The sequence below is a fragment of the Plasmodium inui genome (genome assembly GCF_000524495.1).
Source record: "Plasmodium inui San Antonio 1 unplaced genomic scaffold supercont1.1, whole genome shotgun sequence".
Classification (NCBI taxonomy): Eukaryota; Apicomplexa; class Aconoidasida; order Haemosporida; family Plasmodiidae; genus Plasmodium; species Plasmodium inui.
Window position 1 is genome coordinate 1,481,630 of NW_008481835.1, and position 23,811 is coordinate 1,505,440.

General features: G+C 38.4%; 7 protein-coding genes across 7 annotated transcripts; 2 read left to right on the top strand and 5 right to left on the bottom strand.

Annotated features, from left to right (window-relative positions):
* Nucleotides 1-2,843: 2,843 nt before the first annotated feature.
* C922_00340 (fructose-bisphosphate aldolase) lies at nt 2,844-4,019 on the top strand (the record flags this gene model as incomplete). The annotated part of the gene is made up of 1 exon (XM_008815957.1): nt 2,844-4,019. The coding sequence occupies one exon, from the start codon at nt 2,844-2,846 to the stop codon at nt 4,017-4,019; it is 1,176 nt and encodes a 391-aa protein (XP_008814179.1).
* A 1,494-nt stretch (nt 4,020-5,513) lies between these two features.
* C922_00341 (hypothetical protein) lies at nt 5,514-6,574 on the bottom strand (the record flags this gene model as incomplete). The annotated part of the gene is made up of 4 exons (XM_008815958.1): nt 5,514-5,580; nt 5,713-5,844; nt 5,949-5,952; nt 6,172-6,574. The coding sequence occupies 4 exons, from the start codon at nt 6,572-6,574 to the stop codon at nt 5,514-5,516; spliced, it is 606 nt and encodes a 201-aa protein (XP_008814180.1).
* An 817-nt stretch (nt 6,575-7,391) lies between these two features.
* C922_00342 (hypothetical protein) lies at nt 7,392-7,989 on the bottom strand (the record flags this gene model as incomplete). Its single annotated transcript, XM_008815959.1, has 2 exons — nt 7,392-7,724; nt 7,948-7,989. 2 exons carry the CDS (start codon nt 7,987-7,989, stop codon nt 7,392-7,394), a joined length of 375 nt encoding a protein of 124 aa, XP_008814181.1.
* Nucleotides 7,990-10,331: 2,342 nt separating this feature from the next.
* C922_00343 (PEK protein kinase) lies at nt 10,332-14,970 on the top strand (the record flags this gene model as incomplete). Its single annotated transcript, XM_008815960.1, has 2 exons — nt 10,332-10,450; nt 10,599-14,970. 2 exons carry the CDS (start codon nt 10,332-10,334, stop codon nt 14,968-14,970), a joined length of 4,491 nt encoding a protein of 1,496 aa, XP_008814182.1.
* Nucleotides 14,971-16,401: 1,431 nt separating this feature from the next.
* C922_00344 (hypothetical protein) lies at nt 16,402-18,185 on the bottom strand (the record flags this gene model as incomplete). The annotated part of the gene is made up of 3 exons (XM_008815961.1): nt 16,402-16,446; nt 16,592-16,662; nt 16,814-18,185. The coding sequence occupies 3 exons, from the start codon at nt 18,183-18,185 to the stop codon at nt 16,402-16,404; spliced, it is 1,488 nt and encodes a 495-aa protein (XP_008814183.1).
* A 1,256-nt stretch (nt 18,186-19,441) lies between these two features.
* Nucleotides 19,442-20,734, bottom strand: C922_00345 (1-acyl-sn-glycerol-3-phosphate acyltransferase; the record flags this gene model as incomplete). The annotated part of the gene is made up of 3 exons (XM_008815962.1): nt 19,442-19,492; nt 19,641-20,254; nt 20,521-20,734. The coding sequence occupies 3 exons, from the start codon at nt 20,732-20,734 to the stop codon at nt 19,442-19,444; spliced, it is 879 nt and encodes a 292-aa protein (XP_008814184.1).
* A 2,021-nt stretch (nt 20,735-22,755) lies between these two features.
* Nucleotides 22,756-23,728, bottom strand: C922_00346 (hypothetical protein; the record flags this gene model as incomplete). Its single annotated transcript, XM_008815963.1, has 2 exons — nt 22,756-23,142; nt 23,486-23,728. The coding sequence occupies 2 exons, from the start codon at nt 23,726-23,728 to the stop codon at nt 22,756-22,758; spliced, it is 630 nt and encodes a 209-aa protein (XP_008814185.1).
* Between the last annotated feature and the right edge of the window lie 83 nt (nt 23,729-23,811).

Genomic DNA, 23,811 nt, shown 5'->3' on the forward strand with positions numbered 1-23,811 from the left:
ATAGTTATATTTGTTTACTACAATGTTTTGAGTGTACCAGTACAATATATTTCGAAAGTGAGATAAGTACATGTTCATTAAAATGTGCTAATCTATGTGCATAGCGGAGCTAAGTAATAAGAACAGGGAATCCTTTTTTGAAGTTCTTCCAAGCCATATGATTATGTCGACATGTTGCATATTCTAAACAGCGCTCTGAGGGGCACATGGTCGCATGGACGCAGGTAGGTAGTAATGCGCGTCCCTGGCAGGAAAGACAAAATAATCGCGATGGCGCGAATCCTATTTACACTCCACTGCAATTACATGGAGGGGAAACTATGACACACTTAAGCGTAAACACACGTAGTCGGACAAGGGACGATGTGCAGCATTATGATAACCCATGTAGGAGAGAATCAGAAATGCGTGTTGAACCAGTAAAAAAAAAAAAAGAATTATATTTTTTTTTAACCATCCATACGTTTCTGCTCCTTTTGCGCAGAGACACGCTTAAAATGAATGGCAAAAGAGAACAGTAAAAAAAATATGAGGGCATAGAGATATTATAGCCCTGCGAATATTCACTGTTGAGCACCAAATTGCGCCCCACCTATTCTGTAAAGAGCCCAGTTATAGCCAGTCCCACCCGCATGTATGTTTATATGTATATATATGGACACACATGTTCACACCTGTTTGCGCGTCTTGCGTACTAACATTCCAATATTTCCACCCTTTTTAAGAGCACGCTAACTTTTTCCCAAGGAGGTAGAATGCTGTTCCTTTTTTTTCTTTTCTTTTTGTTTTTTAGCTTCCTCAGGTAAAAAAATTTATACAACTCTTTCCTGTCCATTTTCTTCCAATGCATGTAGGAAGTTTTTTTCCCCTTTTCTGGTACGCACAGGTGGGTAACTCCGAACACTTTTCGTATCCAGCTTTTTTCGCTTTATCGAACGGAAAAGGAAAAACGAAAAATAAGACGTTTATCGATGTGCAAAGTTTTGCGAAATGTTTTGCTTTCCTGAGAGACTTCATACTTTGATGCGAATTTTTTTTTTTTTTTTTTTAAAAGGCTATTTAAAAAAAACGTTCCCCTTTTTTTTTTTTTTTTTTTTGACAAAATTAAAAAATAAACCTTTTCATCTTTCCATTTAAATATTTTTACAAAAGTTCATTTTCCTTTTTTTCTTTTCAAATTTATCATTTTTTCATTTTAATTTTTTTCCCACACATTTTTGACAAAAAGGAACATTAATATTTTTAAAACGATTAATCGAGCCTGCGATTGCTTTGCTTCACAATTTCTTCTGCTTCGTCCATTTCATCCACTTCTTTCTCTTTTAAAGGCAAAATTAAAGCAATTGAGCGATTGAAAATTTCATTTCATGCTTAACATTCACACTTAAAATAAAATACATTCAATCGAACACATCTCCCCCCCTTTGGCAATTACACATTAAAACGATTGGAATAATCCTTAACACAGTGGTATGAATATCAGGGCGAAATGCTTTATTATAAAGGATTCATTTTGTATGCAAGTTTTGAAGGCAAAAAGGAAAGAAAATATTTCCGTATACTTCAACAATAAGAAAAACACCTATTTTTATTTTTGCAGGGAAGAGACACGTACATTGGACAGTGCTACAAATAACATATTTACCGCAAAACACTTAACTTTTAAAAATGGTAAGGCATAAAATGATGACGAATCGGAGTTTGCTCATATGTATGCAGAAGTACATGCCAACGTTTAGTGATTTGGTCACTTGTATTTACATTTACGTAATACATGGAGGAAAAAAAAAAATCCTTTTTTTTTCCTTTTTTTACATGCGCATTTTATGGGTATACTCCAAGTTTCTATTCGTGTTTAGTTTTTCGAGCGTTTTTTTTTTCATGCTGAGGAAGGCCTGCGTGGGTGGCACTTCTTGCGTTGCATCAGAAAGAGCTTACATTTTTTGAGCCATCTTTTGGCAGTTCACACATACGGCGTTGGGAGGAGCGCTTGAAAGGGAGTAACCCATGTAGTGCATATTTGCGCCCACTTTTGTACCCACTTTGTGACCACTTTTGAGTACATATTTTCGTGAACATGTACGAACATCTGCCCCGCGCAATTGCTACAAACCGGGATGTGATGGAAGTAAATAACCCCCTTCGACCAACCATGGAACCGGTTTTTACCGCGTAAAGCATTGCCCCGGGGGTGCAGGTGATACGGTTAAGAGCTTTTTATACATTTACCATACTGCAAGGGGCACGTACGCATTAACTGCATATATATATATATATGCCACTTATGCGAGTGCTACATGCTAGGACTACTTTTGTCTACTGTCAAATTTGTTGAATTTATTTGTATGTGCCTTTTGGAAATGCTTTTCAATTTGGCGCCCTTATTGCAAATATATAAATTCATTGACGAATGCTTTTGGTACATTTTTTTCACAGAAAAAAAGAAATATATATACATAATTTTTGCTAAATTTTTAATATATTTTGCTCCTTGCGATAGCCCTATAAGTATATACATATATAACTATACGTATACTTAGAACATCTGATTGCTCACAAAATGGTACTGAGAATAATTGAGAGCTTTTCACTTCTTGAAAGGAAAGAGAGATGACCAAATCTTTGGGGTTGGAGGAGTACGCCTGACCCCAGTGTGGTCATACCATTTTCTTGCTACATTCGTGTGATATGTATGTGGGTTTTCCGCTTTTTCCCTCCCCTTGTAACATGTGCCCATTGTAGTGTATACAAAATTGCGTGTGTGATAGTATATATTGCATACCAAGAAGAACACAATTTGTGCATGAATCACAAATTGGCTAGCTGAGCAGAAAAAGAAAAAAATGAGAGCATCTTCCCATTATGTCCTTGCAAATACTGATTTTGATCTATTTTTGCCCTCCTCCTTACAGGCCACCGGATCCGAATATAAAAACGCCCCCCTCAAACTATCCGCAGATGTTGCTGAAGAAATAGCAACCACAGCAAAGAAGCTTGTTGAAGCAGGAAAAGGAATTTTAGCTGCTGACGAATCGACCCAAACTATTAAGAAAAGGTTCGATAACATAAATGTAGAAAATACCATCGAGAACAGAGCTAGCTATAGAGACCTACTCTTCGGAACGAAGGGACTAGGTAAATTTATATCAGGAGCAATTTTGTTTGAAGAAACCCTATTCCAGAAGAATGAAGCTGGTGTCCCTTTGGTAAATTTATTACACGACGAGGGAATCATTCCAGGAATTAAAGTTGACAAAGGTTTAGTTACAATCCCATGCACTGATGATGAGAAGTCAACCCAAGGATTGGATGGTCTAGCTGAGAGGTGTAAAGAATATTACAAAGCTGGTGCAAGGTTTGCAAAATGGAGAGCTGTCTTAGTAATTGATCCAGTAAAGGGAAAGCCAACTGATTTATCCATTCAAGAAACTGCATGGGGATTAGCTAGATATGCATCTATCTGCCAACAGAACAAACTCGTACCAATTGTTGAACCCGAAATTTTGGCTGATGGTTCTCACACTATAGAAGTATGTGCAACTGTAACACAGAAGGTGTTGGCTTGTGTTTTTAAAGCATTACATGATCACGGAATTCTGTTGGAAGGAGCTTTATTGAAGCCAAACATGGTGACCGCAGGATACGACTGTGCTGTGAAAACCAAAACGCAGGACATTGGTTTCCTCACAGTCAGAACTTTACTTAGGACGGTACCCCCAGCTTTACCAGGAGTTGTATTCTTATCGGGGGGCCAATCAGAAGAGGAAGCATCTGTCAATTTGAATTCCATGAATGCGTTAGGTCCACATCCATGGGCGTTGACCTTTTCCTACGGTAGAGCATTGCAGGCTTCTGTCTTGAATACCTGGAAAGGAAAGAAGGAGAATGTTCAGAAGGCCAGAGAAGTGTTACTAAAGAGAGCAGAAGCGAACTCCTTGGCGACATATGGAAAGTACAAGGGAGGTGCAGGCGGAGCCGATGCAGGTGCATCCCTTTACGAAAAGAAGTACGTCTATTGAAATTTCCTACCACGAAGAAGAATTAAAAAACATGGGCACTTTGAATTTGAAGCATCTAAGCAATGTGTGTAAATGTGTACTTTATGAATGTGCCCCCTATGATGAAGCACCCCAAACGAAGACTTTACCTTTACGAAGGTTCCTGCTAGATACAAATTCGCACAAACCTGTGCAGATAAGCAGCTACATCTGCTGATCGCCGCATATAGAAGCTCCTTCCATTTATGCATGCCCGTAATATCCGCACATACACCTGTACGTACCACAACGCTTCGTAGCCCGATGTATTTTTATTTACCCCCAAGGCGATACGTATATATATATACATTCCATGTACTATTAGGAAGAATTTACGATTTTTCTAATTAAATTAGTGCTTGGACCCAATGCCGACAAAGGTGTATACGAGCACGTGTACCTTATGTATGTATGCACGTATGTGCATGTATACATGTGTTCATGTGTTCCATCGATTATGATTTTTACACGTGTCAAGCGAGGCAGCCAAGACTTTTTAATATTAATTAAAAACGAGTCAACCGAAAAAAGAAAAACAAAAAATAGAGTATAGACAGTGTTAAGCAGTGCTAATAATGCCAACAGGAATAACTGAGCTAGCTGAATAGCTAATTAGCGACGGCGTTCACACAAATTGTCTCCCCGTTATGCAATTCCGTCCACGCTTTCGTAAGACGAAGTGCACATGTTAAGGTAGCATTCGCGAAATGTACATTTTGGCATACCCCCCGAATGACGATCATTTTTGCACACATTCATTCATGTTTTAAATATTTGGCGGATTAAAAATTGTGGAAGAAAAAAAAAAAAAAAATTGGGGGTACGGAAAAAGATAGGGGAAAACAAATTAGGGTTATTCTATCTAGATGATCGTTGCATATGTGTACAAATGAAAAATGTAATAGTTGACCACTCAGCTATACTAAAAAAAAAAAAAAAAAAAGAAGAAACGGGAGGAGGGGTTCACTGGGATAATGTACACAGGATGTAAGTGCACAATTTTGTGTTACAAGTGGCGGTCTATATAAGCCCCTTCGGGGTTGTTTCCTCATAAGAAGCTTACAAAATTGTTGGCCATCCCGCATCACCCTCTACCCACTGTGTGTACTTATGCCATGCACCGTTCAAACAATAATACATATTACTAGGGTTACCAAAAAAAAAAAAAAGAAAAGTGGAAAATTACAATTCCGCGACGTTACGTGGAACTGCAAATTTGAGCTCCCTTTCTATGGCATCAGGAGCAACTGTTGCTGGACTTGTTTACTTTTTTGAGAGAAAGTAGGCTAACCTTGCCGATGCTCTGTCGCTTAAATAAAAATAATGTAGCTAAAAGGGGGATAAAAATATGAAGCACAGCACAGTGTTAGGAATTATAAAATAATGGGAATGTAAAGATGAAAGAAATTTTACGAACAAGTGTCACTCTTCACAGGATGTCCAATTGAATTGGACAAATGTCTGACTCCCTCGTGGTTACCTTAAGATGCATCCGAGCCATCCAGGGATGAGAATCTTCTGGTACTCCCTGAAAATTACTTTGCTAAAAGGAAGTTTAAGGATAACGCGCGGACGTTGGAGAAGAAAAGAAAGGCAGAGTGGTTATAAACATGTTTTAGAATTTTCCTCTGTATCGCTCTTTTTTTTTTTTTTTAATAAAAGTAAAAGATCTTACTTGAATGCGGAAGCTACGACGCCAGAACATATAGGGGACAGCACGCTATTTTCAAATACTTTGTTCAATTCCCAGCACGTTAAGGTGCAGACGCCTGTGGAATTGGGCAAGCGACGGGGTGTACGTGTGTGTCTCGGGGGAAGGGGAACACAAAAATATATATGTAAACAGCAAAACGGTAAAATAGTAAAATCACATAGCAGTCAGATAGGAAGTGGATTATATCTTTAATACACTCTACTTTTTCGCAAATCTGTGTATAAAGTGAAATCCTAAGAATGTTCCCCCGGGTGGGGATACGTGTAGACATAGGTGTGTGCTTCAAGTGGGCAGTGCGTAAAACCATGAGGGTGTATAAAATGGGGCCTTTTCGTAAACGATGGGCAGATATTTATATTTATGTACATGCACACATATGAAGGTATATCCACGCGCGTCTCTCTCGCTATGGAGGCTTACATGTCCAGAATGCAAGTCTCGAAGCGAGGAAATTTGAGACCTCAATGTTTTTCTTCAAATTGGATAAATTACGGAAGGGGAAAGAGTTACAGATATATTTGTTACTCTTGCAATAATTGTTGTAGTTTAATTTACTAGCCAGACGGATTTTTCTATGATGCGATAGACTCTGGGATGATAAATGAGCTGTGCTGGGAGGACCCTGATTGCGTGCTGCTGAACAGAACCCTTCTTTTAAACAATGAAATATCAAGTTGTCATTTTTATATACATAAAACTTTCTATAAATTTCACGTCTAAAAACATATCCAATTATGACCCCATTTAGATACATTCGAATGGTGTATATGGATACGATGTTTTTACACTTTATTTGGCTATCCTCCTTCATCATATCATTCATTTTAGCCTTCCCTCTTATCAGTTGCTTTGTTGTGAGCTTCTTTGATCGCGTACGTGTGGGTGGGGGCCTATTTATGGGCCGTTCCTTGTATTTCAATTATTACGCTTCAATTTTTCAGTTTTTATTTTTCAGTTTTGACTTTTCACTTTTTATTGTTCATTTTGTTTTTGCCTTATTTTAACTTCTACGCGGTGACAAGTGGCATAAGCCGAAAAAGCGAAATGCGGAAAAAGGCCAGGCAAACAACTCAGGTAAACTCACAGAAGCTCACACAAACGCACATACGATGAGCGAGGGCGTAAACACGTAGATGGATAAGGCTGTGTACATGTTCGCACGTACGTATCACAAATCACTGCGTTCTTATTTATTGTTTTTTTTTTGGGGGGGGGAAGGCCGCTTCTTTTCCGCGTATTCGGTGTGATTTACTTTTTGCTGAATTGACCAGAAAACGCGCGTGGCTTAGATGTACATGTTGAGAACAACTGAGTGTGTATTTTATCCTCAGTTATGTTCTTCCATTTTTTTGACACTTGACGTGTGTTCGCTCGCCCAAATTGGGGAAGAAAACTGGTGTATTTTTTAAAAAAGGATAGGAGGACAGAAGGAGAGGACAGAAATTCGTTTCACCTTTTGTGTGGCATATTATTGCTTCATATTTTGCAACAGCGCTAACGCTCTTTCAGTGGGTATATAAATGAAGTAGCTACGCAGCTACGTATGGATGTATGGACAGATGTATTAATGGATGTGTTGATGTATGTATGTATGAATGTATGTATCTATGGATGTGTTTTTTTTTCGGGGAAGGGGCCTCTCACATGATGACCTTCTTAATATTTTCAAGCTTCGCTTCCAAGTTTTTGATGAAGCACAAATTTTTATTCTTCTCCGTGGTTAATATATCTGTCTGCTTTTTTACGTCTTCGTTTTTTTCATTTATTATGTTAATTTTTTTGAGCGCGTCATTCTTAAAGCTCTCCATTTGGTCGTACACCTTTTTCTTTTCTTTATTCAAAAATTCGGTTATGGTGCCTTTTTTTTCTTCGTACAATTTGAGGTAAAGGGCGTTTTCCAAATTGGCCTCTTCATTTGTGGGAATGTCCCTTTCAGCGGACACGCCCCTCAGTGCCTTTGCGAGTTCGCCTATCTGTTCATGGAGTGGGATGGTCACGAAAGGGGAGAAGTACGCCTATGTGTAGAAGCACCCCTATGTGTAGAAGCACCCCTATGTGTAGAAGCACCCCTGTGTAGATGCACCCCTGTGTAGATGCACCCCTGTGTAGATGCACCCCTGTGTAGATGCACCACTCTATGTAGATACATCGGTGCCCATTTCATAGCGCTACGCGTTTTTTCCCCTTTCCCAGTACCTTCGTCTTTAAGCCTTTCGGATGTGCGTCCTTTTCTGTCATTTTACGAGAAAAAAAGGCAAAGGGGAAAACAGGAAGCGGCCAAGTGACCTTCTGCTAATCGTCCCCTACGTAGCGTTATGTCACTCCCGCAGCAGTGTTAAAAAGACGTTTTTGAAGCGGGGCAAATGCTCAAAATGGTACACACAAATATGCCCATTAGGTGTAGCTCTATTCCTTCCTGTAGAATACTCATATGGGCTTATAAACACGGCGTGTCTGTTTAGAAGTCCCGTTTAGTACAGATAAGTAGGAACGAAATGTTATGTGCGCATTTTAGGTGGTCAAAAGGGGGAATTTATTTTTTCTCAAAGAGAAAAAGCATTTATCATGATGTCTAAATGTTTTTTTTTTTTTTTTTTCAAAAAAAGGACCTAATTATGCTAAATGGTTACCCCGACTAATGATCCATTTGGGGGGGAACAGCTTCACAGTTAAGGCACTAAAAACGGTTATTTTATTTCTTCGCATTTTCCACTTCTTTGTGTAGATTTAACCATAGCGCAAAATTACAGTTTTTATTCGAACACATAAGAAAAGATGTCTTGTTTAAGAATGAACATCTCAAGATAAAAAACAGAAAAAAAAAAAAAAGTGCATGTTGCGCATAATCTATTTATGACGTATCGGTAATATGCACCTAGGTAAGACATTTTGGAATCATTTTTTTTTTTTTTTTTCCTTGATGGCAGCAGCATACAAATTGCAATGCCCAAGGTGTGATCATCGCGAAATTGTCCTGCTAGCGTATTTCGAAATAGGGAGAATTTCACTAGCGCGATTTAGACGCACGAGCAGGCCTTTTAGAACTTAGATTTTTAAGCTGGCCTTGGAAATTGGCGTTCCAATTTGCCCTTTCAATTACCCGAATAATTGCCTTCTTAATTCCTCTCTTAAGCTACCTTATTAATTACGTTTTTAATTATGTTTTTAATTAGCTTTTGAATTACGTTTTTAATTGGCTTTTGAATTACGTTTTTAATTGGCTTTTTAATTGCCCTCGCCCTCAAGTGCGCACATTAATTTCACCCCAGAGCGATTTACATATTCTCCCGCCCGTCATTACGAACGCGAGCGAACGCTGCCGACTTGCATATCTCCCCAAGTTTTACACTAGTCTAAATGATTTTTTTAAAATAATTCGGGTTATTTTATTAGCAGTGTAAAAAGGAATAACGCAAAAAAGAAGCATCTTTAAAAGGAAATATAATGTATGGTGTAGTTTCCTTCCAAAGGAGAAGTTCTTCTTTCCTTTTTATAAACCAAAATGGACGGAATGCTTTACTAATTCTAACGGTAACGCGGCGGACGTGACATAGTGTAAAATGACCTAACGTGTATAATCCTTTACACTACTGCGTTATTATGTCATTTTGTTACTCTGCTATTATATTACTTTGGCTTCTTTTTTGAATTTTTTTTTTTTTTTTTTTTGTACATACAATCATATCCCTGTTCATAAAAATACTTTGACAAATTAGTTTGAAAAAGAAGGGGCAGGAATTGAAAAGTGGAAATTGTGCAAGTTTTTAAAACAAAAAATTTCCAGAACTTGCCAAGGGGCATGAAAAAATAGTGTGAAAGGTTCAGTTGCCCTGCGTGTGAAAAGGAGACACGTATATGTGCATGCGAAATTCAGTTTTTGCCTTTTCCTTTTCTGGAAGTGGAACGTCACACAGATTTGGGCAGCCCATTTTCGTCCCACTGGTAAAGCAGAGGTGAGAACATTAGGAATCGAAAAGAAGAAGATACAGAATAGGAAAAAGTTAGGAACATAGTAAGAACAAAGTAGAGAAGCAACATAGAAAGGACAGCTAGAAGCTGCCACTTATAACTTGAAACCCAGACTTTCGGAATTTACACATGTACCAAACTGCGAAACGAAGAAGTCAACCGCACGGTGAGCAAAACTACAAACGGGTGGAATTAACAAAAAATATATGCCGTTAAAAACGGAAGCAAAAGAACAGAAAATAAAATTAATCAAGGAAAAAAAAGTCTTTGGAAAATGATCTGCCAAAATGTGTCCTCGGTAGTGGTTCGAATGTCAGAAAACTGATATTCGCAGAGGGGAGATAGAAAAAAAAAGAAAACATCAAAATAACGCAACGTAACGCATTATATCGCACAATATCGAAGAACACAACGAAGTAACTTGAGAACCAACGACGGGAGACTTTTCCCAAGAAAGATAGCAATTAAGACCAAATCTGGGCGGCTTTCCTGCGGTGGCATTCGACGTGTAACACACTTCCTGTGCATGTGTGTGCATATTTTCCCGTCCTGTACACTTGCATTCGCATTTCTGCGCTTCACACAGTGAAGGGTGTAAGCAGAGCGAAAACATGGAAGAGAAAAAATCTCCGACGGAAGAAAAGGATCTCATTTCTGCGGAAAATATCTTCCACGACATTTGCACCTTGACCTTGAACAAGAACATCGAAATAGACATCATTCAAGAGGGGTACTTCTAGAAGGAAATATATGAGCACTGCTTGTGGTAGCGGCTGATGGTGCATTTCCTCTCTTTGGGGCATCCGTTGTATGCATGTGCATGTCCCGCTCTTCATCACTCTACGCGTTTTTTTTTTTTTTTCCGCTTCTTTCCCCAGATTGCTCAAAAAAGTCATTGGCGATGAAGAATCCAATAGCATTCAGTTCGTGGAGGAAAGCACGAACACACAGAATGATTTGACCAAACTAAATGCATATCTGGAGGTAGACAGAATAAATTGGTCGCCAAACAAACACGAACTGAGATACGCGGATATTCACATCATAGTCGATTTTAACAGGAAGCGATTAAGTTATAGCATAGATAACTCTAAGATCCATAAATGCTATCACTACAGAATTACGCTTCTGTTGGACCATATTACACGAGAAGGACTCCCCTTTAAGGATAGCATTTTGTATTTATACAATGGGATCAATGATAAGAGTTCCATGACGTGTCCATGCTGGAAGGATGGGAAGAATGTCGATAATAAATCTTTAAGGGAGGACGAATCTAATGGTGTTAATATTCCGAATAGTTCCAAGATTGGAGAGAGTAAGACGTTTTCCACGGGGGAGAAGTTCGAAGAGCACATGAATTGGTACGAACAGAAGGATAACTTGTTTTTGCACAAGAATGAAGACATAGAACAGTTAAGGAGAGCTCCAATTTCCTACTCCTTCGACCAGAACATCATTTTTTCAAACAAGGAAAATGACGATTCGGATGATAAACAGTCGCATAAGTCGTCCCCAGGGAAACATCCAAAGAGGGAGGTTACTAAGGGGGCAGGGAGGAACGTCGCGAATGGTTCGTCTTCCGATGTGCGGGCGGATGCAGAAAGCGCCAGGGAGGTACGGAAGCAGCAAAAGAATGGAGACGCTACCCTAAACGGCGAAATGAAAAAAAGCTGCCCTCATGATAAGGAAGAAGATCTAGAAGACTTGTCCAATGAAGGGTACCAACCCGTAGGCGAAGCTGCAGACGTAGACGCAGAAGATGCGATTAAGCCGGCGAAAGAAGACAGCAGTCACAAGGATGAAGGCACAGGATTTTCAATCAAAGATTTGGAAGAAATTAGCCATTTTCTTCGAAATGATTATATGAACAAAAAAGGGAAAGGTGCTACTTCTCTCATTATGGGAAGTAGGGGAGGAAAATACGTAAGAGAAAACGAAAAAAAAAGAAAAAAATTCATGAAAATTATGAATGAAAATATCCCCCTAACCCATATTTTGTCAGATAAGGGTAACGAAATATGCAAAGAATTAATTAATAAATATTCGAGGTATTATCGAGATTTTGTAGAGGAACGTGTTTTAGGGTGTGGTGGATTCGGATACGTAATGAAGGTAAAGAACAAGCGATTTAATATTACCTATGCTTTGAAGAAAATAACTTTGTGCAGCAGCAAAAAAGGGGCGTCCTCTTACCTACACTCCAGTAGTGACCTAATGAATGAAAACAACCGGTACATAATGGAAGAAGCGATAATGATTGCCAAGTTGCAACATGAAAATATTGTAAGGTACTACGATGCCTGGGTGGAAAATAACATCGACTACTACCTCCACGATGAAGTGGAAAATCATTACGAACATATCAGTAGGAAGAAAAAAAATTATACACACTATATGGAAGAAATAGTGAATATGCGGCAATACTATAAGGAGAAAAAAGGGATAGACATTAATGAGAAATATCTGTACATACTGATGGAGTACTGTCCAGGGAAGACGCTGAGGGAGGCCATAGACTGCGGGTTTATATATAAAAATGAGAAACTCCTATGGGAATTGATAAAGCAAATTTTAAAAGGGTTACACTACATACATGATATGAAAATTATGCACAGAGATATAAAGCCGTCCAACATTTTCCTTCAAATTAGTGACAACATCTTGACAGCCAAAATAGGAGACTTCGGATTAACCACCCGAATTGACAACAATAGTAATAATATCAACCCCTCTGCAGGAACAGTAAATTATATATCACCCGAGCAGTTAAATGGCGAACATTTTGATCAGAAAGCGGATATCTTTTCCCTAGGTGTGGTGTTCTTCGAAATGTTTCACGAGCCGTTTTCTACTCTCATGGAGAGGTCCATAGTGTTATCTAATTTATTAAAAGGAATCTACCCGGATTATATAAAATCAGATGAGAAAACTTTCCACTTCTTATCCAAATTGTTAGCCATAAACCCGCAGGAAAGATCTTGTGCGTACTCCCTGCTGCATGAAAATTTTTTATTCTCCTTCGAAAAGGACTTCACCGAAATTTATAATTTAGTGGAAAACAAAAGGAACTGTGAGGAAGTGCATACTATAATTAGTACCCTCTTTGACAGGGTTGCCAATAGCAAGGAAGAAAGTCTAATCAAAAAGGAAGACATCGGATCCTTTCAAGGCGCAAAAATGTTTACGGAAGAATCGGATATGAAGAAGTGCATTAAGAAAAAGATTATAACTTCCCTGAGAAAAAGGGGAGCCATTTTTTTAATCACTCCAATGATTTTGCGAAATAAATATTATACCAATTTGGAACACTGTCATGTGGATGAGAGCAGCAGTTCGCACACTATCAGCAAGAAAAAAGACCTCAAAATGTCTAACATCTTTATAAACACCAATAGGAATAGCCACCTCGACAATTTAGTATACCTACTAGACATTTATGGCAACAGCATCACATTGAGGCCCTCCTTCTTTTTTGCATTCTCTGAGTACATCTATGAAAATATCGAATGCTACAATAGGCATAATGAATCCAATTTTTTCCTCAAGTTTTACACTAGTGGGTGTACCTATAAATATCCCAGCGTTCGAAGCAAGCCCCCGAAAAAGGATCCCCCTGTTGCAATTTACCCTGAAGAAGCTGAAAAGATATTCTATTGCATTCTAATCAGTTCGAAGAATGTGTACGGACAGGAAGAATTAAATTATCTCTCCATTTTTTCCAATGCGGACATTCTGGTATCCGTCTGCCCCTTGTATAACCACATTTCGTACCTTAACAAGTTGATATTTGTATGGTCCTACATTGACCTGCTCCCTCTGATACTGCACGAATGTTTAGACATCCTGCCAGATCTTAGTGAAGAAATGAGTATTCATTTAAAGAAAAATTCGCCTGTCCTAGGAAATAAAGCGAACATTACACCTCTCTTACAGAAGTTCAAAATTAGCAGCAATAATCTCTCCAAGGTGTGCGACTTTGTTTATTCCCTATTTCAGCTCAAATGCGAAAATGGAAAAGTGGACGAATATTTAAATTCTTTGAGTAAGTTCATATCTGATGATTTGAGCAAAAAGGGTGTCCTTCTTCCTTATTATAAAAGCTCTTCTGCCGTGCATGAGGATAAGACAAACCCAAGTTATGGCGGCAGCGATATTGTCACAGGAGGGGGGGCCATCGCCAGTGCGAATACTAGTGGTAATGTCGCTTCCCCCAGTATTGCTAGTGGGCACCCCTGTTCCGGTGCCAACGACGCGTCCCCTAAAAGAGCCCACATCGTACCGAACGATAAAAGGAATCCAAGCACGATCAGCAAGGTGAAAACCCTTTTGCTGATAGACAAGGTGAAAAAGATCAATAGTTTTATCGGGACAAGCACAGTCATGGAGAATACCTGTTTTGATTTATTCCTGAATTACGAAGAAAGCGTGTTTTCAAATGAAATTATATTTTATGTGATCGCCGAGGGAAAAAACAGGGAAATCATAGCGTGCGGCGGGAAATTCGATCGGATCATTCAGCATATGAAGAGCTGGGACACGGTGCCTGGTACAGTCTTGCCTGGCGGTGTGGGTACCAACGTGGGCATAATGAATAACACCTTCAGTCGCTTTGGCAAAGACCAGGGAATCTGTCTGGACAGCGATACCTGCTACGGGGTCGGCTACGACACGGGTGGTGGTGGCACCGATTCGAAGCTGCTAAACATGAAAGCCTATGGAGTCGAAATTTATGTAGAGAAAATATTCTTAAAGGTGACAGAGTCTAATGAGAAACCGGCGCTAAATGTTCAGTCCACTGCAACATCGGAGAGGACACAGATTTTTAAAAATATCTTACCGTCCCCCAATCATCAAAATGTTTTCTCCTGCTCCACAAATTTAATCCAGTCTCCAGTTAACACTGGGCCATTCAGTTACTCCTCTCCCAAGGTGGTTATTCAGGTGCACGAAATGTCGAACCTGCTCATAGCCTATGATTTGTCCAAACAGTTGTTACAGAGGAACATCCCTTCGTATATTTACTTTTCCATCAATAATGGAAACACGAAAAAAAAGATAAAAAATTTTAAGCCGCACAAGATCAGGTTTATCATTTCGATCAAGTCAAGTGGCTGCCACGTCTCTTTCGATGCCCACAATCCAATAAAGTTAAATGACGTTAATTATAAAATTTTTAATTCGAAGAACGAGGACTACAGTTTTATGCAACAGGAGGAGTTAATAAACTACTTAATTAAGAACGTCTAGTTGGTTCTCGCTGCGATGGATTTTGTATAGTCCCCCCCCAATAGTATTACATATGGTCAGTTCAAGTGTGGGAATAGCGGTAAGCGCAATTAGGTTCATTCAAACTCCTAACCACGCGCTATGGACACAGTATTCTCACTTTATGCGCGTGTTGTAGACACATATTGCGATGAGGTGGGTCATGTTAGCACATCCATTCGCAAGGTTTACTTGTCCTCCATGAGCACACCTTCCCAGAATGCAATCCCGCTCACCGCACATTCCACATAGTACATCGCACCGCTTTTGTTTATCTTTTCAAGTCCACCTTTCCCACCTTAAAACATTATTAATTTTGTCAGCATTGCTCATTTTTTGTGATTCCGCGTGGTTCTTATTAATGCCATTTTGTCAATATTGAGAAGTCTTCTCCTTTTTTTGTCCTTTTTTTGTCCTTTTTTTGTCATTTTTTTGTCTCTTTTTGCCATCCTTTTCACGTTTAAGCGTGAATACATGTTTTGCCGCGAGCCCCGTGGTACCCGCGCACACACGCGCATGCAGGGGCCCCTTTTCCCCGCTTGTTTGTAACTACCACAAGTATATTTGTATATACTTTCCTTCATAACGATATAACGTGTGTTTGCGTTAGATGATAAAATTCGTCGTCCGCGTTTCATTTTTTTAACGAAGCAGACAGCGGTGTATTCTTTTTGTGCATCTGCACACGCATATATTGATGTGCATGTGTTTGTTGGCCTACTCCCCTTTTCTCCATTTTTAAGAGCCAACTTTATCAAGTCTCGAACGCATTTATAAAAGAAAAAGTTCGTTATGGAGTTTTAAACGACCCAACCGATGGTGACTAGTAGGACCAAAATTCGTCTCACCCTTTAGTTTCTACTTCCGTACTTTGCTGTATGTGTTGCTTCAGGTTGAACATAAAACATAGGACAGGAAAAAGTTAAGCTGTACGAACAGCCTACAGTTTGTGTTTTTTCCATTCCTTTCCTCCTGAACCTAATGGTTACTCTCAACGTTGTTGAATTACGCCTTATTGTATTTTAAGCGAATTTGTCCTAACTGGACTTCGAGGAAAAACAGACACAAAATGGGAGAAAAAAGAAAAGGAGAAATTGTTCGAAGGTGTTCACGAGGAATATACCCCCTCATCTGTGTGCCTTGGAACAGTTTCTCCTTTTCTTTTTTTCCAACAGAACGAACAAATAGATGCACATTTTTCGGAAACGTAAAAAACTACCCGTGTGCTTGAAATTAAAAGAAAACGGCTAGGGGGATGCTCCTTAAACAGAAGATTTACCTCCAAATAGGAAAAAAGGCAGGAGGGTGCAAAACACCCATTTTGAGTAAATTGCACATGAAAAAAAACCATATTCAAAAGCTTACAAAAAAAAATGAGGAAAAAAAATTCTTCCATATCACTAGGGCCTTTAATTAGAAATCGTCCAAATTTTCATTTTCCTTAATGTGTTTAATGGCCTGATCGGTAAAAAAGGAGAAAGTGGCGTGGTGTGGATCAAGGCCGTTCATGTAGCGCACACACGTGCATGAAATTGTACGTACGATGAGAGAAATGCACAATTAATTGTACTCCCTCCATGTGCGCAATCTTGCGCTGGCATACCAAAATGGAATATTCTGCTAGACAAGTGTCCCTATCGTCAATGTACATGAATTTTCTCAAAACGTCGAGGCCTACAGAAAAGAAGAAAAATAGGAAAAATAAAAGAACAGCAATAAGACACTTTACGCTGACTTGAACGGGTTTCTCACTTCTGATGTTGGGTAAATCCACGTGTGGGTAGTCTTCCCCTCTCCAACCACCCCTTGGACTCTTCCAACGTACCGTTAATCTGTTTGATATAATTCGATACCACTTGATTCGCGGAAAAGTTAGCCACGAAGCTAAGGATGTATCTGTTTAAAACAAATTTATGATAAAGCATTTCCTCCTTTTTCGATAAATGGTCACTTCGCACTCGCAAAATCGTTTTTAAGTACGTAAAAATAATGTCAACAAAGTTTTTTTTTTCTGGACAAGAGAGGTTGTCCAGTTGTTCATAACGGTCACTAAAAATGTTGGAAATGAATAAAATTAGCTTGAAAATTTCTAAACTGAATTTTTTTTTATGATATACGAACATATCCATGAATAGAACATTTTTGTGATACAATTCGATGTGCGCTTCTTGGAAGTTGTCAAAATAGTTTACGTTATTTATGTACTTTATACTTTCCTTTATGTGCTCAACAGTGTTTTTGTAGACATTTTGGTATTTGCAAATTTGTTCTGATTCCAAGTTTTTTTCATCAAGGATATTGTACACTGCTTCGTAAATGAGTTTAAACATCAATGCAATGTATTTGAATAAATAGTTTCTGTTATCCCCCCGGTGAACAATTTTCCACTTGCTCGGTATAATATTTTTCTTGAAAAAAAAAAACACATTTTCGTTCATTTTTTCCGTGTGTTCGTAAAAATCAACATACAACAATTTCATATTTTTCAAAATGTGTAAAAATAATTTATTTTCATTTTTCAGGGAATTCTCCATAAATATATAAAAGTAGTTACAGATGGTTGCCTTCTTTTTAATTTTTTTTAAGAAATCCCAAAGGGACAAAAAAATAACAAAGGAAAAATCTTCCATGGTGCAGAGCTGCTCATACGTTCTGTCGTTTATTATAAAATTGTTCAGCAGCATAAAAATGTGATCCTTATTAAGCTCATTCATGATTATATGATAAAAATAAAAAGGGTACAGAAATGAAAATATTTCCGAGTTGTTTTCATTGTGGGTTACTAAATTAATTAAAAATATTAATTCGTACTTGTCCACGTCTGCGTATGGGCAGAGATTTCCAATTGTTTTCTCTCTTTCCAGCTCACTACTTCGATTTCCGCTTAAGCTATTCACATCGTCAGCATTATTTTGCCTCCCTAAAAATAAACTCTGGTACCTTTTCCTTTCCGTTATCTTCTTTTTAATCGAATCGTTATGTGGGATGTAAAAGATGAGAATTTTCAGCGCCTTTATGTAGTTCTTCAGCTGAACTTCACCCTCTTTTACTCCTCCCTCGATTTTGTTTTTGCATAGTGTAATTAATTGGATAAGTTTGTCCTCCTCATTCTCGTCTAATGTGGTTCCTCCTTCTGGGTTCCTGAAGTTGTAATGCTTCTCGATGAATTCAACTTCATTGAACAACTCCGGCGACATAGTTCTTCTCACGCTTTGGTTTGTTAAGCTCGTTCAAGTGGGTCACTTCTCAGGTGGGTAACTTCTGATGTACATTTCTTCCAAGGAGAATGTTACTACTTCTTTCCGCTTGCCAAAGGCCAATTTTGACATCTATTAGTAAAAAGGGCACGAAGCACCAGTACCTACACGTGCACTGCATATATGTAGAGGGTGTTACACTGCCTTCTGCCTGCGTCATTCTTGGCACCCGATTGTTCACGAAATTCACTTTTTCTCATCGCTCCGTTTGAAGTATTTTTATGGCCTTCTTTTTTTTCTAAAAAGAGTTACCTGTGAAGGATCTTATTAGGTATATTTTCTGCTCGGCTCTCATTTGCGCTTTTTTCATTCATCCCCGAAATGTTTCCAATGACGATATATATATACGTTGTTTTATGTATGCAAAATATGTTTTTTTTTTTTTTTCTCAATTTTTACACCTTTTCATTCCTCTTCCATTTTTGCTAAGCAACGCAGGCACTTCTTTTCAATGTTGGGTCAGGTTACTTTTAAAAAATTACAAATTTATCGCAAATTGATGTGATAAAAATGGGGGGTAAAATTCGAAAGGGGGAGGAGAAAAGGGCCAACCGCCACTTCTACAATGGCTACGTAACTGTATTGGACCCCTTGGGACTAACGTCACCCACATGTTGTCACCTAAAGGAGGCACAAGTTGAAAGAGATGGTGGCTGAAGAGCGAGTAGTAGCCAATTTGGATGTACCTCTTCCCCGCTAAAAAAAACAAAAAAAAAAAAAAAAAAGATGATGTACACCTTGTATGCCCCCTTATTGTTTGAAATTATGCACGTTCCATTCTTTTATTCTCTTTTTTCTTTTCAATAAATTATACATAAGCGTTATGAGAAGGGGGAATTTAAAAAAAAAAAAAAAGGATAAGGGGAAATTTATTACAATGTTTGGAAATATCCAGTTTTTTTGAAGCTCACCCCATGGGGGCCTTCATCAACGCAAAATGGAGTGCAGCAACGGCTAATCGCATAATAGGGCGTTGAAAAGGAGTGGCAATAAAAAATAGTGGCAATAACAAGGAGAGGCATCGAACCGAACATTACAAAAAAGTAGCACTAAAAAACGTAACGAAGCAGAAATCTGCAATAAAAGGAGTAACTACGTCAAATAGAGTGAATCACAGTTAGAGTTAGTGTTAGACAAAAAAGGGGCGTAATTTTAAAAACACAACGCAGCGAAGGCACAACGTAATGCCGCGACAACTAAAGACCGTGTCCTCTCGATTTCGTCATTTCGGTTGCTAACTTGTCCGTCTAGGGGGGATGCAAAAAAAAAAAAAAAAAAAAAAGACATATATATATAAGTGTGTTGCAGAACATGGGCGGTAGTGAATATGTCTTACAAATCGCACAAATTCAGAGTTAACCACTTTCTCATTTTTCCCCTCCCTTCTGCTACTACCTCCGGATCATAATCGGGGAACTCCTTAATCAATTCGAAAATGGCATTCCTCGTTTTTTCTTTCAACTCATCGACAGTCATTCCAGGGGCCGGATGAAAAGGCTCTCCAAAAGATAAATACACAGTTCCTATTCCAAACAGTTTTGATTTGACATTCCACAAATTTCCAGAGGCATGTAATGCACATGGCAATATTTCACAATTATTTTCAATTGCGAATTTAAAAAAACCTGCTTTGAAAAACTGTAACTGTCCAGTAAGAGAACGTGTGCCTTCCGGAAATACAACTGTGCCTATGTTCATATCTTGGTACTCTTTACACATTTTCATAATCTCCGCTACACCTCCTGGTTTAATTTCCCATCCACCTTTCCCTTTGGTAAAATAAATCGGAATGTCTCCTGATAAGTATAATGCCTGTCCTCCAATGGGTATTCGAAATAAGGAGGCCTTAAAGACGTACTTCAAATTCCATTGCAGCGTACATGCATTAACTATCCACGGGTCTAGAGAAGACAAGTGGTTGACAAATAACAGAGTTTTGGATGTCTTATATCCCTTCTTCGGTTTCCTGATGATTTTTAATTTCCAAAATGGGTTCAAAGGGGACAATACTATGTCGAAATAGGGGGAGGAAATCGCCATCGCATGAGGGGTGGCAATACACATGAAGGTGTACAATCATGTGGGTGCCTATACACACAGACGCATGGTTGATTCGCGCTTTATCTTTTCTGGTGCAGTGGAGCAAGTTGACTGTTCACACTTTTTTTTTTCCTTCCACATGGGGATGTTTTTTTTTGGAGCTCTTCTACACTTCTCTCACTGTGGCTCCCACTCTCGTGGTCCCTTTTAAGCAGCCTCCCCATTTTTTACTTACTAAAGTACATACAAATCCTAAAGCAGTAGCCAAATATCGTTACGCGCGCCTTTTTGTTGCATATAATCAGGGGGAAGAATAAAAAGAAGCATACTATTTGCGAGCCAAGACCAAGTATCATTACCAACAGTAGGAATAAATTAATGTAAACGGTCGCAATGAATCTAAAGACAACATTAGATTGCTTTTCTCTCTTTTTTTTGGGTTCTTCCATTTTTCCTAAAACATAAGTTAGTTAAGATGGTGGAGTGTGGGGGGAAGAGAATTAAATTCTGTTCTTCGTAATTTCGACCTTTTATCTGACACTGTTCCTTATAGCATAGTGGGATATTTTTATTGTTGTATTTTTGTAGCTATCTACGCACTTCACAGGAGGAGAAACGGGGAGCACTTATGTAATGCATGGAGAGGCTACAAATTACGTGAAGAAGTTACAAATTACGTCGAGGAGCTTTCCCATAAGGAGTATGCAAACTTCAAAGGGGATGCTTCACATGTATAGGGGCACTGTCGTCATGCAAGGAGGGCGATCATATGTTGTATATGTGCTGAAAAGTCCGCACGTGATTCGGGTATTTGGGTGAAACTTGAGTGTGAACGGGTGTTGGAGCAACAGGAATGGAAAAAAAAAACGAACAAAAAACTTGAAAAAAAATAGGAAAAAAAAAGGAAAGAAAATAGGAAAAAAACTGGATAATAAATAGGAAAAGAAATAGGAAAAAAAAAGGAAAGAAAATAGGAAAAAAACTGGATAATAAATAGGAAAAGAAATAGGAAAAAAACTGTAAAGAAAATAGGAAAAAAACTGGAAAAGAAATAGGAAAAAGAAAACGGAAAGAAAAGGCAGGAAAAAAAACAAGAAAAAAAATAGGAAAAAAAATTGGCGAAAAAAAATCACCATCCTAAGCACAAGGTAGCTTTAAATATAAACTAAAAGAGCTCGTTTTCACCACGATGATCGCATCAAGTAACTTCTTAATTTAGACGTCACCAAGGGAAAAAAAGGGTGAAACGCAAAAAAAAAAAAAGAAATGCTAATGGGGTAGTACTCTCTTCATGAGATGCTTCTGTGGATGTAAACTTGCAAAAGGTGAATAAACGCAGATCGATATGCATATAACCTAACACATATACGGGCTCGTATATACACCTGCTTAACGAATTTGAGTCTCCATGGCAGCAATTTTCAGGAACGACCTGTGAGCGGATAAATATCGTATGCATATGATGGTACGAAACCCAGGGGGGAACGAGAAACGCGCAAAATTGGGTGTTACCATATAGGCCGAATTTATATTACGCCTTTCCCCGTTTGTCAATGTTGCATGTGAAATTTTTATAACACATACGAAATGGCAGAGAGTGAAATAAATAATGAAGAATAATGAACAAATGTAACAAAAAAAAAAGCAGAAAAATGGTTAAGGGGAATGCAACCTCGTAAAATTACATAATTGCATTTTTTCGAAAAAAAAGTGAACTCTTCAATTTGGCTAGTACCCGATTTTACGTTCCAGGTTAAGTAAAATGTTTACGTATTTTTTCCGTATGTCATAAAAGTACATAAAAAAAAAAAGAAAAAAAAAAAAAAATGGACCACAGTTAAATGTCCCGTTTTATCTTAATAATGTATGTTGTAAACTCTACACATTTCTAAAATTGAGCAGAGAAAAATGAGTAAACGCCTGTTTGCAAATTTGCGCAAAGTGAATAATGGTGTCTGCATGTAGGCAATAAAAATATCTGTGCATGTGTGGCAGACGAGTACATGATAGCTTTACTGGGTGTATGTAAAAACGAGGATAAACAGAGAGCTACTGCGTGCCATTTGTAACAGCTTAAAGGAAGAACTGATAATTTGATTAAGTTAGAGAAGAAGGAAGGAAAAAAGTGCCCTGTTACCTGCACATCCGCTGCACTCGTTTCGAAGAACAACGGTGTCATGGACTATGAAAATTTGAAAAATATACAAACATAGATTCAGCGAAGTGATTCCGTGCTGACATAAAACTATGTTAGGTGAACGTTCCAGGTTGTACAAATGGATGGCATTGCTTAGCCTGTAAGTACAAATATAATTATGTCTTTCCCCCTTTCTTGTCATTTTCCGTCCTGCGTTAAAAAGTGAGACCCCCCAAAAGGGGAAAATACATAGATATATATGTACAAACATTTTTTTTCTATATATGCGCGCAGCTGGACAATGCATACAAAAGGTTGAACAAACAAACAGGTTCACTTTTGCAATCGCGCGGAAGCGGTTAGGCAGGATAACCTGAATTTTCGAATTCGCTTTTTTTCATTATCGAGGTACTCCTTCAGGTATATCTGCTTTTCCACCCCAAACTCATCTTCATATTTGTCTCCAAAAATTTCTTGGACTTCCAAGTCCATCTTTTCTCGACCAAAACGAACATACAAAATTTGCAGCGTTTTCTCCACAGTTATGTAACCATTCATTTCGTAGTCGAACATGAAAAACTGAATTATGTTATATAGATCACTCGGTATTTGATTCTTTTTGTCGTTTACACACCGCAAGTATAGAAAATAAATTTCATCATAGTCTAGACAGTTGTCCATGTTGTCATCGAACTCCCATATCATTCTTTCGACTTCGCTCTGGCGGAGGGGAGGGGAGAGGGGGGGAAATTCTTTTTTATCGGCCTATTCGCTCATTTTTGTCTGCCTATTCTTTTTCTCCGTCCTCAATTTCGTCAAGGAGACACAGCCTAGCGTTTCCTCTTGAGGGTAATCCACAGTTGACAAGTTACACTACGCCGATTGGCAAAAGTTATAACGTTTGCATGCTCAACGCAGGAAAAGCACTACAAACACTCATTCGTCCATGGCTGATACATCATTTTGTATGAGGATGCAGAAGCGAAGTGCCTAAAGTGGGTATACTCCTAAAGAATAAGTAGCTCATTTGAACGCAAAATGAAACAGCGGGAGGAGGCATAACCTTGGAAATCTTGTAATTATATTTATGCAAAATGTCATGCAGATTGCAAACGGAAATTTTTCCTGTATTGTCCTTGTCCATCATCTTAAAAACTCTCTGCAGATTTTTTTTTTCCGTGTTGGAAATTTTTTTCAAATTCTTGATGTCTAATGGGGCTATAAATCCATTTCCACAAATATAAAAATTGGGATTCTTTTCACTATTTAATTTTTCGATAACGGGTATGTACGGGTTGTCGTTCATTTTGTTGACTATATTTGCTTTTTTTTTGTAATTTCTTCTTAACTATTCTGGCGGATTTTCAATTTTGTTAAACTTGTTATTAA